General features: G+C 42.0%; 1 protein-coding gene across 3 annotated transcripts in view; it reads right to left on the bottom strand.

Moving 5' to 3' along the window:
- Positions 1-7,699, bottom strand: part of klhl7 (kelch-like family member 7) — a 31,704-nt gene extending 24,005 nt beyond the window's left edge. The window contains exons 1-2 of one of the 3 annotated variants that reach the window (XM_078538877.1): positions 7,135-7,274; positions 3,890-4,040 (exon numbers count right to left, since the gene is read on the bottom strand). In XM_078538877.1, the coding sequence (XP_078395003.1) occupies positions 3,890-3,928 (39 nt within the window). In that variant the 5' untranslated portion in view covers positions 3,929-4,040; positions 7,135-7,274. Of the gene's footprint in view, positions 1-3,889; positions 4,041-7,134 lie in introns of all 3 variants that reach the window. The other 2 variants (XR_013576201.1, XM_078538876.1) reach the window with 2 other exon arrangements.
- Between the last annotated feature and the right edge of the window lie 9,633 nt (positions 7,700-17,332).

Here is a 17,332-nt window from a genome sequence, read left to right as displayed (position 1 = left end):
TTTCAGCATTTTATGTTTTTGCTTCAGATTTCCAGCATCTGCAGTATTTTGCTTTTATCTTAATGATTTGATTGGGATAGCCATTATCTTGCAGGAAAGCTTTGATGCACTCTAATTTAGCATCAAGCTTGCAGAGTGAGCAAATGGCCCTATTTATGAGGTTGCCTATATAAGGCCATTATTAAAGCGCATGGAGCTGTAGGAATTCCAAAACATATACTGAAAAATAATTTTTTTTACCAGTTAACGACAGTGCAACTTTCAAAAGACATTGAATACTCAGTGATGTATGCCAGTGGCTGGTAGGCTTATACTAGACATTAGTAGAGGACCCATTAGCGGATTTCTCAACTAGCATTGAGTGCATTAAGATGTACAAGAAAATTCTTAAATGCAGCTGCAGATTCAAATATAGCAAAAATATCATCTACGCATTGAAATATGTAAGGGGTAGGAGGTTAGGGGTCATTCCATCAAAAACATGTTTCTCATGGAAACCGACGAAAATGTTAGTGAGAGCTGGGCCGAGACAGGTTCCCATAGCAACACCAATTATTTGGGCATACATGGTGTCATTAAAGCTGAACTCAACTGCGCGGGTTGCTAAGTTCATAAGTTCAATGAATACAGATTCAGAAAATGGTGTGTCTAGATTGCTATGATATAGTGCCACAGCACATATATCTATGGCTTCCTTGAGCAACACATTAGTGAATAGGCTTGCAAAGTCAAACAGACACATAGGCACAGCTTTGTTATCGATGTGCAGTTCACATGTGGTCTTTGTGAAGGTGATGGAATCCTTCATCATGCATGTGGAAAATTCACCTAGAACCGGTTGTAGCAGCTCACTCAATCATTTGGTCAATTCATGTTGCGCAGAACCAGTCATAGATAAGATAGGGCATAATAGGACAGCATTTGTGTGTGTCTTGGGCAGCCGGTACACACATGGATGTAGTGAACCATGAGGTTGAATCCTATCATATACATCCACTGATAGGTGACAGCTGCTGATATTAAGCCAAAGAGACATTCTGCCTACAACACAAATGAACTTGCTAAGGATTACACTAACAGTCAATTAAATTATCAGTTGGGCTTGTAACATGACTCACTTACACATGCTAGTAGCTACATATATTTATAGTCAGGGACCTGTCCTCTGTAGGCAAAAGGAACATGCCCAGGCATTGAAGCACTTTTTAAAAATCAAATAGCAGCACGGAGGACAATAGTTCCATGGAGCATTCTCCAAGGCAACACCTCAACCAATTAACACCCTTTTCTCATGCAGTATAAATCATTGCTCCCTTTGAAATTTGTCCTGATGAGTGCAAGATGAAAAGCTTTGACAGCATGTCTCTTTTTTCAGCAATATGCAACTCGTATAACATTTCTTACATGACAGTATTTGTACGATCATCAAAATTCCACAACTGCCAGCAACTGAGAAGCTTGTCTTTTCCCCTGCAAATCAGGTCTTCCCAACAGCTAGCCTCAACTAATACATCAAGTTTACTTTGGCATTGCTTTAGGTTGCACATCATTACATCAGGAGCTGGTGGTGTTAACACAGCAGAGCAGGAATACAAACAGCAACAGCCTGCATTTGTGTTGCACCTTTCACTTCGTAAAACATCCCATGGCATTTCACACGTGCATTATCAGACCTTCAGACAAATTTTGACACCAAGCCACATAGGAAGATATTAGGACAGGTGACCAAAAGCTTGAACAAAGAGGTGGGTTTTAAGGGCCATCTTAAAAGGAGAGAGGTAAAAGGAGAGGAGGATTAGGGAGGAAATTCCAGAGCTAGGGCCTAGACAACTAAAAGCATAGCCGCTAATGGTGGCCGGGGGAGGGGGGGATGTAAATTGTGGGTACAAAAAAGGCCAGAATTAGAGTCCTTCTGAGGACTGTAGAGCTGGGGGACATTACAGTGACAGGGAGGAGTGAGGCAATGGAGGGTTTTGAACACAAAGTTGAGAATTTTAAATTCGAGACATTGGTGGGCCGGGAGGCAATGTACGTCAGCAATCACAGTGTCTTGGTTAAAAGATATTTAAGATGAAGTTCACTCAAACATTCATAACGAAAACCATTACTATGTCCCCTATTTTATCCTTTTGGAAGTTTTAGTGACTGCAATTTTATTCCAAAGACATGTTTTAACTTCACTGAACTGGATAAGAAATTTTAAGCTTTGTTTCAAAGTCCAATTCAATAACAGTTGTTCTGCTTTATAAACAACAATAATGCCCAAACTATTTAATGCGTGCATCTAATTAGGGCATCAAAATATCTAATTAGGCTTCATATAATCAATAACTTTTGCCATATAACATTATGTGGACAAACATGGCCATTTTCTGCCAGCAATAACCCACAAACAGCAAAGATATGAACAGCCAGTTAATCTGTATTTTGTGGTATTGGGAGGAATGTTGGCCGTGACATCAGGAATACTCACGACTCTTCCTCAGATAGTACCATGGGATCAATAACCTCATGGTCAAGTAGATAAGACATCAGGTCAATGACAAGCAACTGGAACAATGCAGCATTCCCTTAGTACTGCATTCAAATGTCAGCCTAGACAAAATATGATCTGAGAGAAACATGAACCTACCTTCCGATTCAGTATTACCTACTGAGCAAACTCAACACTATCCTTTACAACGATCTTCCTACATTTGGATGAGTACTATAGGGGTGCTAATGTTTAAGCATCATTTAAATATTTACAAATGTTTAGATCGCACTCAGCAGTCTTACAAAAACACTTATAATCACCAACCTCATTTCAATATGAAGAGCTACCTTAAAACTATCAGTTCAATCAAATATGTCATCTTCCCAATTCTTGTTAACTGAAGTCTGACAAGATAACAGTCCACACTTTTTCAGTCTCCCTGCCTCCACTTAAATTCTGATTTTAAATCAAGCGAATTCTGAAAGACAATTCTATCTACTTTGGTAAAATAAAATACAGATTCCTAATGTTTTACAGTAAGATTTCAAGTTTCATACTTTCCAGGGTTGGGAATAACAGGTCTCACTGATTTCTAGAGAGACCATCAAATCCAGCTTCTGGACAGCAATTAATGCTCACCAACAATCTCTCTAAAATTCCTTTGGTAACTTAATGGATATATAAACAATGTGATAGGAACTGAGCTATTCAAACCAGGAAAGCTTGAGGTTTGATCCTTGGTCTGTACTGAGTTAGCTGATTTCAATCATGGTGGCAGTAAAGATGTTACAACTAATTTCAGGGCCTCTTAGGCAGGGAAAGGATAAAAAGTCAGCCAGGTTTATGTTGTCGATCATTGTCCATTATTGAAAAATAATCATTGGATGTTGAATAGGGGCACAGTTTGGCTATGGTATTTTCATTGGTTAAATCATCTATGAAACTCACTGCGTAGACTCACACACGAATAATGGCTATTTGGATGAAGTATTGTAGGCATGTTGGTGCCTATGAAATTGTATCCCAGAGTGAATCAACACATTTGGAAAGATGGGGGCAGGGAGGAGTAGGAAGTAGTAAAGGCTTAAAAACAATCTATATTCATTGCTTCAGGGAACCTGAAACAGATGACTTAGTTTGCATAATTCTGGTTTCACAGAAATTGAAGCATGTTGGATGTAACTGATGCAAAATAATCTTTCAATGAAGGCTGCCTATGTACGAATATCCTCTATGTGGACACAAAATAAACACAACCTTGATACTTCTATTCTTGCAAACTACTGACAGATCTCCAACTTCTCTTTCCTTCTCCTTGAATATGTTGTCGCCTTCAGATCAATGCTTATCCCTCCCACAATTTCCTGTTTGAATCCTTCCAGTTAGGTTTCCACAGCATTGAAATGGCCTTACCTTAAATCTCAAACAACATTCTCTGTATCTATGATACATTATCCCTTCTTGACCTCTCTGCAGCCTTTGACACAGTCAATTACACCAGGGATTCTCAACCTTTTTTGCTTCTGAGTCCCCCCTCCCGTGTTATAAAAACTCCATGGACCGCCTGTAACACAACACAAGTATTTTTTCTGTATAAAATTAGTTATACAATTAAATACATATATTTATTATTTTCTTTCACTTACTTAACGTGAAGCTTGTGAGTGAGTATAAACATCTGTTATCGGCAGGGATACCACTGCAGTCACACTAAACACCCACAGATGCTCTCCACTTTGCACGAATGGACTCCAAGGCCTGTCTCTCCCCCCCTCTCCAAGGATAGCTGCCTCAGTAAGTAACCTGCAGCCACACAGCCCCGTGCTTCTCTGGTGTTGAGTGGCTGAAAGCTGACAGCACTTTTGCCTGGAGCTTTGTTGGCACATGCCTGAGGATTGCAATAACCAGCCATATTTCCATAGATACAGTAGATGCAGAGGGGGTGCCTCTAACACCTCTCCTTCACTATCCAGCTAAGTTGGGAATGCACTTCATTGGTTCCACTTTAACATATCTAATCATAGCTAAAGTATCTCAGTGAATGGCTTCTACTCCCACCCCCACACTCTTACCTCTTGTGTAAGCTAAGGATCCAGCAAAGCTTCTAATGTCTCAACCAATTAGCCTACTATATTGAGTTTGTACAACATTAACCTGTACCTATTATGTGTATCAGCACACTATTAAATCACAAACACTGTCACTTCTTGGTGTCAGCCATGGTTCAGTTGGTAGCACTCTCACACACTTTAAAAAGTACTTAAATGGTTGTAAAGAGCTTTGGGGATCCTGAGGTTGTGAAAGGCACTATATAAATGCAAGTCTTTTCTTTCAAAGCTTCTTGCTGTCCTTACCAAGCAAACAGACATACACACGTCCAACAAGAGTTCCTGAATGAAGCCATCAAAAGCAGTAGACCTACATGGTGTTTTCCCCAGTCCCTAATAGAGAGACACTGAGGCCAAATGTAAAGAAAGAGAGAACTTGCATATATATGGCACCTTTCACAACCACAGGATATCCCAAAGCGCTTTATAATCAATGAAGTGCTTTTGAAATACAGTCACCGCTGAACTGCAGGAAAGGCATTAACCAATTTGTGCACAGCAAGGCCCTCACAAAGAGCATTGAGATAATGATCGGATAATCTATTCTATCACGGTGTTGATTGAGAGATAAATGTTGACCAGGATATGAGGAGAACATGCTTGCTGTTCTTCAGATAGTGCCTCATATCTATAACAGGAAAGGCAGGGCCTTGGTTTAACATCTCATCCAGAAGATAGCACCTCTGAATTGGAAGGTAGCAAACGTAACACCACTATTTAAGAAAAGAGGGAGAGAGAAGAAAGGGAACTACAAACTTATTAGCCCGACACCAGTAGTAGGGAAAATGCTAGGATCTATTCTAAAGGATGTGACAACTGGGCACTTAGAAAATAAAGGTGAGATTAGGCACAGTCAAAATGGATTTATGAAAAGGAAATCATGTTCGACATATCTGTTGGAGTTTCTTTGAGGGTTTTCAGGATGTTACCAGCAGGATAGATAAAGGGGAGCCAGTGGATGTGGCATATTTGGATTTTCAGAAGGCTTTCGATAAGGTCCCACACAGGAAGTTAGTAAGCGAATTGAGAACTCATGGGATCGGAGGTAACATACAGGCATGGATTGAGAATTAGTTAATGGACAGAAAGTAGGGGTAAATGGATCATTTTCAGGTTGGCAGGCTGTGACTAGTGGGCCAGCTGTTCACAATCTATATCAGTGATTTGGATGTGGGGACCAAATGTAATGTTTCCAAGTTTGCTGATGACACAAAGCATGGTAGGAATGAGTTGTGAGGAGGATGCAAAGAGGCTTCCAGGAGATTTAGACAGACTAAATGAGTGAGCAAAAACATGGCAGATGGAATATAATGCGGAAAAACGTGAAGTTGTCCACTTTGATAGGGAAAACAAAAAGGCAGGGTAGTTCTTAAATGGTAAGAGATTGGGAAGTGTTGACGTCCAAAGGGACCTGGGTGTTCACAAGTCAATGAAAGTTAACATGCAGGTGCAACAAATAATTAGAAAGGTGAATGGTATGTTAGCCTTTATTGCAAGGGGTTTTGAGTATAGGAATAAGGAAGTCTTGCTGCAGTTGTAGAGCCTTGGTGAGACCATACCTGGAGTACTGTGTGGAGTTTTAATCTTCTTACCTAAGGAAGGATATACTGGCCAGAAAAGGAATGCAATGAAGGTTCACCGGATTAATCCCTGGGATGGTGGGATTGTCCTGAGGAAAGATTGAGGAGACTGGGCTTGTATTCTCTGGAGTTTAGAAGAATGGGAGGTGATCACATTGAAGTATATAAAATTCTTACAGGGCTCGACAGGGTGGATGCAGGGGGGATGTTTCCCCTGGTTGGGGGGGTCTAGAACGGTCTCAGAATAAGGGGTAGGCCGTTTAGGACTGAAATGAGGAGGAATTTCTTCTTTCAAAAGGTGGTCAATCTTTGGAATTCTCTATCACAGGGGACTGTGGCGGCTCAGTCGTTGAATATGTTCAAAGCAGAGGTCAATAAATTTCTAGTTACCAATGACAACAAGGGATACGGGAGTAATGTGGGAAGATGGCATTGAGGTAAAAGATCAGCTATGATCTAGTTAAATGGCGGAGCAGGCTTGAGGGCCGAATGTCCTGCTCCTGTATTCCTGACAACGCAACACTCCCTCTGTACTGCGCTGAAGTGCCAGCCTGGATTATGTACCCCAGCATCGCATCTTCTGACTCTGAGGCAAGGGTACTGCCACTGAACCAAACACTTTGTAGTACCCTCTTCCTCACTATCCTTTCTCCCCACTAATAATTGTTGCTCAAGCTGAATTCAACTAAGAACATATTTGTACCTTCATGATCATTATAGATCACCCCACATTCTACAGTGCCATGCTACATATACTCTCTTAACCTTGACAGTGGGCGAGTATCAGTTATTAAAAGAGTAGACTTTGCTACACCTCCAAATAGCAATTAACATGAAAAATTATCAGCTGCCGGTCTGAGTACCATTCTTTCATATGTTAAGAGGATTTGTGCACCTGGATAGCTTTTCTTCATTATCAAACATCTGAATCTTACTTAACGCTCCACAGAAACACTCACAAAATCCTTACCTGTTTTCGCATGTTGTTCATGACACCCATAAAAGTTGCTAGCAGCTTGGCTTCCTCTCTGGCTGCGAATTTTTTCTCACTTTTCTTCTTGATGGAGCATTTCTCTGTCCCCACAGACGCCATGGCAACATTGAGAGACCACGAGTCGAGTCAGGTCAGGTCAGGACAGGCCAGACCAGGCCTGCACCAGGGATCAGGAACAATTCACACAGACACACGGGATAATTTAGAAATATGTATCTTATAATAAAGTCATGGGGCCTTGTAAGAGCTGTGGATACGTTCAAATGGCCGGGTACAGCCGCCCAATGCTCCCCAAAGGGAAAGGAAATGATGAAAGGAAATATCTAATTACTGTTATTTAAGGGGGCGGATTGCACGACGATGCATTTGTTTCTCTCTGAAGGAAGCCTGAAAGCAGAGAAAGTTTACCAGTATTTTGAGTTGTGCTGGCAGCTGGCACAATCTCTCCTCCTCTTATCCGGACACCAACAACTGCTGCGACAAGACTGACTCCCCAAAAAGAGAAAGAAATATCGAACCACAAATAAAATCCCTCCTCATCAACTCGCTGGCGCCCTCTCAGGATGTCACCACTCCAAGGACTAAGCAATATTCGCGGAGAGAGTTTCGTTTTCCTTCTCTGCAGTGACTCTTCAAGAATCTTTACAAATACACAATCTATTTTTTTTTCGGCCGACTTATTCTCCACAATATGTTCCAGAAATTTTGTACATTAGTGCTAAGACATATTATGATTTTTTTTTTTCGTTTTTCAAAGAGTGTAAAAAACACAGTAACAAACGATGGGAAACTATCAAAAATCAGCACCTTAGTTAGCTGAAGACTGTCACCAGTCTGTCACTCAAGAGATAAACATAGTAAATATCCAAATTTATCAAAAAAAAGCACGCTGCAACAAAATTATTTACTGCTCAACATAGTAAAAGCATGTAAGTTGATCTTGATCTACAAATGGGCAATGACTAAAAGAGTGAATTTTACCCAAATCAAAAACAGATTTCCAGGTAACTCTGTTTTTGTTTTGGATTTCCAGCATCCGCAGTTTTTTGTTTTTATAATTTTACCCAAAGCCAGCCGGAGTTCAACCTTAGAAGAGGTTCAGTCTTCAGGGGCTGTTAATCTGGATTCTCTCTGACCCCTGAAAATTTAATACTGTATGAAAAGAGCATGAGCAGTTTGATTCTTGAGTTTTGTGCTTCTGGAAGTTCAGGCTACTACTCTTTACAGTTTTCAAGTTGGACACAAATAGTGCAGGGAGTCTTTGCGATGGGATTGCAGCGGTATATTTGGATCATCATGGATCCACAAAGTATCCAGACATAGCAACTTTGCTTTAACTGCCAGGAAATTGATGGGTTGAATTTCCACAAGGATTCTCCTAATCATCTGCCATAATTTTGGCAGAAATCCTATGGAAATTCCAGAGAATGCTCTGCAGAACGAGGTCATTCAAAAGATTGTCCCAGACCAGTGAAGGGCAACCTAGGCTAGTGAGTGGGCCACATGATTGGACCTCCTTCATTTCAGTGGGCCACAAGATTGAAATCGGGCATGTGCACTAACCATGACCCCCCATGGTTTAAATACATTTAATAAATGCCAAATATTTCATAATGACTTATAAAAAATGCTGTATCATTCATATATGAATAGAACTGCCATCAACTTCAAATGGTAAAAACAAAATAAATATTTACACTTACCTTACATCATATTCAGTGCAACTTCTGGTTGGATCTGTTCTCCACAAGCTTTCTTAGATTAGGACACTGGGATATGCAGACACTTTGCAATTCAGCACTGAGATTTCCACCCATTAGTCTGTTGCACTTCTTGCATTTGATGTGTCCCATAGCAGAAAAAGTCTGCTTGTATGCAGCACTTTGATAAGATGCAGAGGGAGTGCATGGCTCTCAGCCAATGTTGTGTGCAATCACTTCACATGCCCATGCTTTGCCTGCATATCACTTTACTAATGCCGGTAGGGAAAAAAACTACGTGGATGGAAACCAGCAGAATCTGGCAAACCTGCGCATGAGCAATGGTCAACAAAATGTCTCACAGGCTGCATTCAGAATCCTGATGGGCCACAGGTTGCCCATCACTTTGCTCGACAGTCCATGACACATGCTTAATATAGAAAGTGATAACTGGGTGACTATCTACATGGGGCAACAGAGGAAGACAGAACTTACTGCCCAGTGGTACTTAGCATAGGAAAAATTGTGAGCCAGACAATGGCTGAGAGATGGATTATCTTAAATAATGTTAAAGCACCATGACACAGTGGTGCAATGTGAGAGGCTCTTGCTGTCTATGCTTAGGAGGACAGCTCCCTCACCAGCCTCTAGCCAACACTGTCCTGGTGTTGGAAAATCATTTCCACGGGCAGGATTTTGACCTCGGCATACGGGCGCAGTTGGTAGACCTGGGAGCGGCTGCAAAAGGGGCCGCTGCCTGCGATCGGCCCCCGACCATGATTTCACGCTGACTGACCAATTAATTGAAATGCTCAGCGCCGCTGGGCTGGGGGTGGGAGGAGGGTGATTGCTGAGGTCAGAGCAGGTGTGGGAGAGCATGGTAGGATCCCTGAAGGCAGAGAGCTGCCTTAGGGAGCTGACAAATTTAAAACCATTAAAAACGTAATGCAAAATCCGGAAACAATATCCACGCATCAGAAACATAAGGATGTTGAAAATTATGTCCACACATTTTTATCTTTGTTTTAATTAACCTTGGAAACCTCATCCCTCCCTTGGATGAGGTTTCCTCAAAAATGCAAAGGCCGCCTGGCCGATTTGCCCACTCGCCAACCGAAACATTGGACAAGCAGCGAAAAATCCCCGTTAATTGAAACTTTAATGGCCTTAATAGGCCTCTTAATTGTCGGCGGGCACACTGCTGACTCTCTCGCGCGCCCATCTACCATGTACAATGACGTCAGGATACTTACCCAATATCATCATGCGCTACTTTACGCTCCAGTATGTAGGGCTCGCGCCCACATGCCGAGGTCAAAATCCTGCCCCATGACTTCCTCTGAGGTTGGCTTGATGGCCCCTTTGCACGTCAAAGTTATGGAGCATGCATGGAGACAGTCAGGGAGCTATACTGCAGTGTGCCTCGAGACCTATCCAGGTGGCAGAAGTGTGACTTGAGGATGCTGATCAGGTCTCTCATGGAGGCATATCTCAGTGTTTATAGGTGGTATTTAAAGCAGGCAACAGGGGTCTCGCCCACCAGCTGGAGAGCCAATGAGATCCTTGTTTCGCTTCCTTTCGGAAAGGCCTGCTGAACTAAGTGCTTAATTGGACAGCGTTGGGCCTTTCTCAGGATCAAGCACTCTGGTGGCGGAAATCCTACCCCCGAGATCTGCTGGCCAATCAGACTCCAGCAGTTGTACATTGCAGGCAGTGCCAATGGGAGTGGTGGCAGCTGCTGGCAATGCACCCACCAAAGGCCCTGGATTGCCCAGGGACCCCAGGTCAAAGTTGAGTGAGGGTGGGTTGGAAGTCACAGGGTGGGGGTGGTGAGGGAGGGCATGAGGGCAGTGGGTTGGCTTTCAGCGGGCCCCCCTTCCCGATGTCGGGTCCCTTGATCAGATATTGAATGTGTTTGAATGATGGATATCCCTGGGAACCTGCAAGCAAACCTGGCAGGGTTTGCCTTCTGGGCTTCCCGCATGGCAACTGCCCCACTCACCATTGGTTGAATACCAGCAACATTTGAAGAAAACAGCAGCGTAGATCAAAACCAGAAACAACCTGCTAACTAAATGTGCTTGATCTACATGGGGTGCTGCTGCCACAACAATCCAGATCTCAGCACTTGCCCTACCATACTTCACAGCAGAGTGCTGTGCACCTGTCCAGCAAAGGTCATCACGCACACACATCTTGTTGACACTCAGTTGAATGCAACAATGTGCATCATATCTGAACTGTCCGCTTAAGACCTCTCCCCTGGCTTCGTGTCCTTGAAAACATCACTCTGCCACACATCTGCCAACTGGCAAAAAATCCACAAGCTGGTTAAAACCATCTATCCTGCACCTCAATTACCATTCCATGATGACCTGTTCAACCCACCTACTGCCCACCTTCCATCTCGGCACCCGATATGAAGCACACTTCCTGAGCAAGATCTACCAGCAGACATCCTTTGGATCAAGGAATGGGAAACACGGCAAGTCACTAACAAGTTCCTTGTGACAAACCTCATCTGTCGAATGGCAGGCTTTGAAATATCACAATGAAAGTGGCCCTTGCCAAATGGGTTCAAGACAGGCCAGGGTCCCTGTGCAGCCAATCTCCACTGCTGAGGCTTCAGTATAAACTCCTTATGCACTTGTGGAAAGACACAAACAATGCTGCACATTAATGAGGATTGTCCCCTCTACAGGTTAAATGGCAGCCAAATCACCTTAAACTCAGCAAATGAGAAGGCTGTAGCTTGGCTTCGGGGATTTGCATTCGCTAAATAAATTAATAAATTAGAATGCTGGTATCCATCCTGATCCAAGCAAAATAGAAGATATCCATGTGATGCCAAGACCCCAAGATAAGGAGGAGCTTCGATGATGCTTGGGTCTCGTCAACTTTTTGTCTCCTTACATTCCTAATTTCACACAAAAATCATAACCTTTATGGGAATTGTTGAAAAAAGGATGTGCCTTTTCTGTGGCATGAGGATCACCAATGTCTCTTTGAGGAGCCAAAGGAGTCATTGTCAGAAGCATTATTATTGCATTTCTATGATCCCAGAGAATAAGTGACCACTCTAGAAGTGCACACATTCCAACAAGGCTGAGGAGCATGCATATTACAGAAGGGTAAACGATCGGATTTGCTTCAAAATTCCTATCTGTGGTGCAGTACAATTACTGTAATATCAAGCAGGAGACATTAGCCTTGATATTTGGAATTACGCATTTTCACACCTACTTATTCGGCAAGAGATTTATGCTAGAAATCGACCAAAAGCTGGTAGAGATGATTTGGGGAAACCATTGACTAGCGCACTGCAGAGGCTGCAATATCTACCAGTAAAGATACAGGGCTACGACTGTGAGGTTCAGTATAAACCTGGTAACTTGATGATCAGCATCCATTACATCCAGCAGTTTGCCCAATCCAGCAAAGACTGCAGATGTGACCATAGATCTACAGGTCAACCTGATTGACATTGAACTCAAAGATATTCTACACATTGACCTGATGAATTTTGCAAAACTACAGGAGGAGACAGCGAAAGACTCTATGCTGCAGGAACTCTGGAAAATGGTTATCGAAGGATGGCCAGACTCCATTCAGGATGTCCATGAGCACATGAAACTGTTTTGGGCTTATTGGGATGAGCTAGACATATCCCAGGGAGTCAACTTTAAGGGCAAGCAGGTCATTATACCAGAATCATTGTGATGTGACATACTACAGTAATTTCATCAGTCACACATGGCAGAGATTGTATGAGGAGGCTCAGAATAGAAACATTCTATTGGCTGAGTATGAACAATGACATTGAAGTTATAGTTAAGAAGTGTGAGGCATGTCAGGAAAATATGTGAAATCAGCACGAGGAAACCTCTTTTAACAGATCAAGTTCCAAGTCATCCTTGCTCTAAGATTACTTCCGACCTCTTCCATGTCCATGGGAGTAATTTCTTAGCTGTCACTGATTATTTTTATAAGTATCCTGCCATCCATCAATTGCACCGTATTTCAAACACAACTATCATTGTTTCAGCTTATTTGGGGCACCCAGAGAGATAATCTCAGATAACAGCCCTCAATTTACTGGTAAGACAATCAGTGGCATGTGTGAGAAGTGGGGAATAGCTCACACTATTTCTTCTCCAGACTACCCCAGGTCTAACAGCATGGCTATAAGAATGATTCATATCGTGAAAGCTTTAATTCTAAAGTGCAGACAGACCGAACAAGATCTATACACTGTAATGCTACACCATAGAGCAACACCTCTAAGCAGGGCCCGGGAGATAGGGGTGTAGATGGTGCCAATCACGGGGCCTGGGCTCTATGGGGGCCAAGTAACCTATCATTCAGGATGGTCAATGTCCAAAGGGGCCCATCAGATATGTAGACCATTATGATTGACAGGCTACTTGGGCAATGGTTGCTGTTATTCTGAACAGCATCAATCACTGGCCCAGTAGAGCGCATCTTGTTTCATTCCTCATGACTGGACTTGTCAGAGTTGAATTGTTAGTTGTCATGTGCTGCTGTGCCGTCTTCTGTTTGATGGTTGGACTGGACTTATTTCGGAGTCATGTGCTGCAGCCTGTAGGAGTGGAGCTCAAGGTAAGTGCCTGGCTCACTGTGCCTCTGCATTTTACTTCACCCCTCTGGCTAGCCGCACTAACCCCCACCCCAAGATCAAAGGTCCTTCCCCTCCTGGCCTCATCTCTAAATCCCAAAGTTCTCCCCTGTGTGATGCTTCGACGATGTTTTCTGTGGCCCTGACCCTTTCCCCTCAAGACCTCTTCTCTAAAGTCTTAAGTCCTCTCCCTGGGTCACAGAAAACATCGTTGAAGCACTGCACTGCAGGAGGACATCAGGATTTAGAGAAGAGGTCAGGAGGGGAAGGGCCTAGGGCCACAGACACCATCATTGAAGGACTGCACTGATGATAAAGGGGGCCCGGAAGCATGAGAATCACCAGAACGCATGATTTCTCTCCCTGGCCCTGTCTCTAATTGCAACCAAACCAACTGGCAGAACTCATGCTTGGCAGACCAGTGCCAGACTTAATTTTTATCAGTCTACCCTTCCAGAAGCCAGAGAATAACTTATGAAAAAACAGGGGAGGATGAAAGACATGCATGAAAGGAAGGTAGGTGAAGAGTTGCCACGTTTATTGATAGGGCAACAGTTTCAAATACAGAATCCGATAGGAGGTACGTGGCAACGTGCCACAGTGAGAAGGATCAGTCCAGAGCTGAGGTCATACAATGTCAGTATACCCAATGGTGCAACTGTGAGATCGAGCCGAGAACAACTCAGGGAAGTACTAAATCCTCAACCACCGTGTAACTTCATTGCACCTAGGACAAGATCCAAGGCTAAATCCAAAGGAACATCAAGGGTGACACTCCCACAGACCAGTGTGAGAAAATTCAACAACCTTAACCTAACATTACAGTTAATAAGTTGGGGCATACAAGCAGACCAGCACTACACTTCAGGGACTTATAAGTCTGAATTTCTTAACTCATAACTCTGTAATGTGTAAAGAACTATTTCCATGTACTGTAAATAGTTTTGGTTATTTGTAAGGGGGAGTTATTCATTTGGAAAGAAGAGGGATGTTGTGGCACACTTTTAAATGAATGTGGTTATGCTTTCTGCATATATATATATCACTAGAGGGGAAATGATGCAATGTATCATGTGATTCAGACTTCGTTACAGTTTTTTCTGAGGAAGCTCAGAACATATGTGAAAGCTCTCCACTTGTGTAATGCTGCTACTAACTTTTCAAATCCTTAATACATGAGCTAATGTATTTTTGTGTTCACCAATCCCTTACGCGTAGTGGGTGCCTTGATGTTTAGCTACTAAATAAGCACAAGGAGAAGTAAAACATAGCATAAAAGCAAAAAACTGCAGATGCTGGAAATCCAAAACAAAAATAAAAATACCTGGAAAAACTCAGCAGGTCTGGCAGCATATGTGGAGAGGAACACAGTTAACGTTTCGAGTCTGTATGACTCTTCCACAGAACTAAATAAAAATAGAAGAGAGGTGAAATATAAGCTGGTTTAAGGGGGGTGGGGGTGGGACAGGCTGTCAAAGTCATTTGGCAGAATTCCTCATTGTCAGAACTTTCAAACAAGCACTAAGACATAGCTTGGCTGGTGGTGAGAAATGCCCTCCCTGTCAGATCCTTCCTACATGCCAGGAGTCTCAAACCCTCTGCACAGTGTCCTCGAGGTGGCTCTGGGGAAGTGACCATTGTCCACGTCATTCTGGAATGTGCCTTTGCAATGAAGGTCTGGAGAGAGATGCAGTGGTTTTTGTCGATGTTCATCCTGAGCAGCTCTGTGACACAGGACTCTGTGGGGCTGTTCCCAGGGATGCACACCGAGACAAACTGCTGCAGCTGGAGGATCATCAACCTGGTGAAAAACACTCTTTGGTCTGCCCAAAACTTGTTGGTCTTCCAGTGCAAAGAGTTGCCCATGACTGAGCGTTGCAGGCTAGTACATTCCAAAGTCCGGGGCTACCCACTGAGGGATGCACTAAAGCTTGGGGCAGCCATCGCAGAGGCACAATGGGGAAAGGTCTCTGTCTAAAGCCTTTCAGCCATAGTTCACTGAAGGGCTGGAAATTGTATAGAACCCCTCGGGCTGTATGACTCACATTGAATGTATACAGTAAATATTACATGTATCACTATTGTATTGAAGCACCTCAGAGTGCAACATGATCTATGGAGAAAATGTGACAACCATTGCACTTTCTGTGATAGCCATGTTGAAATATTTTGTAATGTTCTTTTAGATATTTTATGAATAAAGTATATTTTTGCAAAAAAAACTATCCTGGCTGAGATCTACTAACTTAGCAAAAATTAGGGAGCAAATCTGAAACATTTCTGCTCTGTGAAACTTACCACCATACAAAACATACATAGACACACAAAGCATGATTTTTTTATATAAACATTACTTGAATTAAGGCATTTTGTGGAAATCCACGCTGCTCATTTATCCAAATCTACTTGGTCAACTTAATTTTTATATTTAGAAACCAGCCAAGTTTACAGCACTTATTTTGTAATTAAGTTCAGATATTGCATGAGTATCTAAGGTATAGAGGACTTGTTCAAAATAATATTTTGAATATTGGTTTTTAAATTGAGGTATAAATTCACCAATACGTGCTTCTGGCAGATGAGGTTCCTTGCTGAGAGTACCTATTCAGAAAATTTACACAACTGTTCATCTCTTCTACTTTTAAGTTTTTTTACTTGCATATTTTCTTTATTTTTGATCTTTATCTGTATCTATTGCAAGGGGATTCAAAAATCTAAACATAAAAGTTATAATACATTGCAATACTATAATTGTCCAATTATTCTTGTCAGACAACTTGGATGAACCATTCAGCAAACGTTCAGATTTCATCCTTTTCTTTCACATTCTGCCAACTGTTTCTGGTAAGATTGCTATTGTGATGTTACAGAGCTAAAAATACATGCAGTTAACTCAAACGTTTGCAAGTATTAACAACGGCTGCTGCAGATCAAAGTAATTCATTGTATGTAAAGTGTTATGAAATGTTTGAAAAAGGCCTGTATAAATGTAAAAGTTTGCTTTGAAATGAATTATTTGGGAATGCCTGCTTTTCATTTAGATGAAGGTCACTTCTTCCAGCCCATACCAGGCCCCCAAGTTGGAACAGAACCAGCACAGTAAGCTGCAGCCAAATGTATCTCTTCTCTCTTCCTCCCGTTACACTGAACTGTTTCCTCAATAACTCATTGGACACAGCTAATAGTTGCCACATCTGGCTCAACTTTGAAAACGAAACGTATTGATGATTAAAATATGCTGTACGTGAAACGTATTTATGATTATAACCTATTTAAAAACAGGTAATCTTTTTATTCTTAATATATGAGGCATAGATCATTTAATACCCTTGATAATTTTCTTCACTAACTTGGGATTTTTACTCCATTCATTTCAGTAACTATACCAACTACCAATTACCACAAGGGCGACTTTATATATATTTTTAGAAAGTTTACAATGAAAGACAAATTGAGTACTTTTAAGGACAAGAAATAAAGACCAGGTGTGTAAATTCACCCACTATTTCCCAAATAAGAAACTTCAAAAGATACATTTTGTGCTCATCAAAGTAAAAAAAAAATTTTTGGATGGTACATTTTTCTTACTTACTTGGAGGAGTCAATAAATATACTAATACATTGACCTGGATTTCACAGTTGAAATAACATTGAAACTAACAGTGCTCAGAGTTAATAAGCAATACATATGAATGCAACTTGCAGCATGCATATGTAAAGTTAAACATGTAAATCAAGAAGTGATTGTCCTGTTCCACCAGAAGCATTATACTGGTGTCTTACTGAGAGGCTTGACATTCAAATAGCTGAAGGGCACAAAGTTGTGGCACTTACCTAC

Source organism: Cetorhinus maximus, chromosome 3, assembly GCF_964194155.1.
Source record: "Cetorhinus maximus chromosome 3, sCetMax3.hap1.1, whole genome shotgun sequence".
NCBI classification, from domain to species: domain Eukaryota; kingdom Metazoa; phylum Chordata; class Chondrichthyes; order Lamniformes; family Cetorhinidae; genus Cetorhinus; species Cetorhinus maximus.
This window is presented reverse-complemented; position numbering and strand designations above follow the sequence as displayed.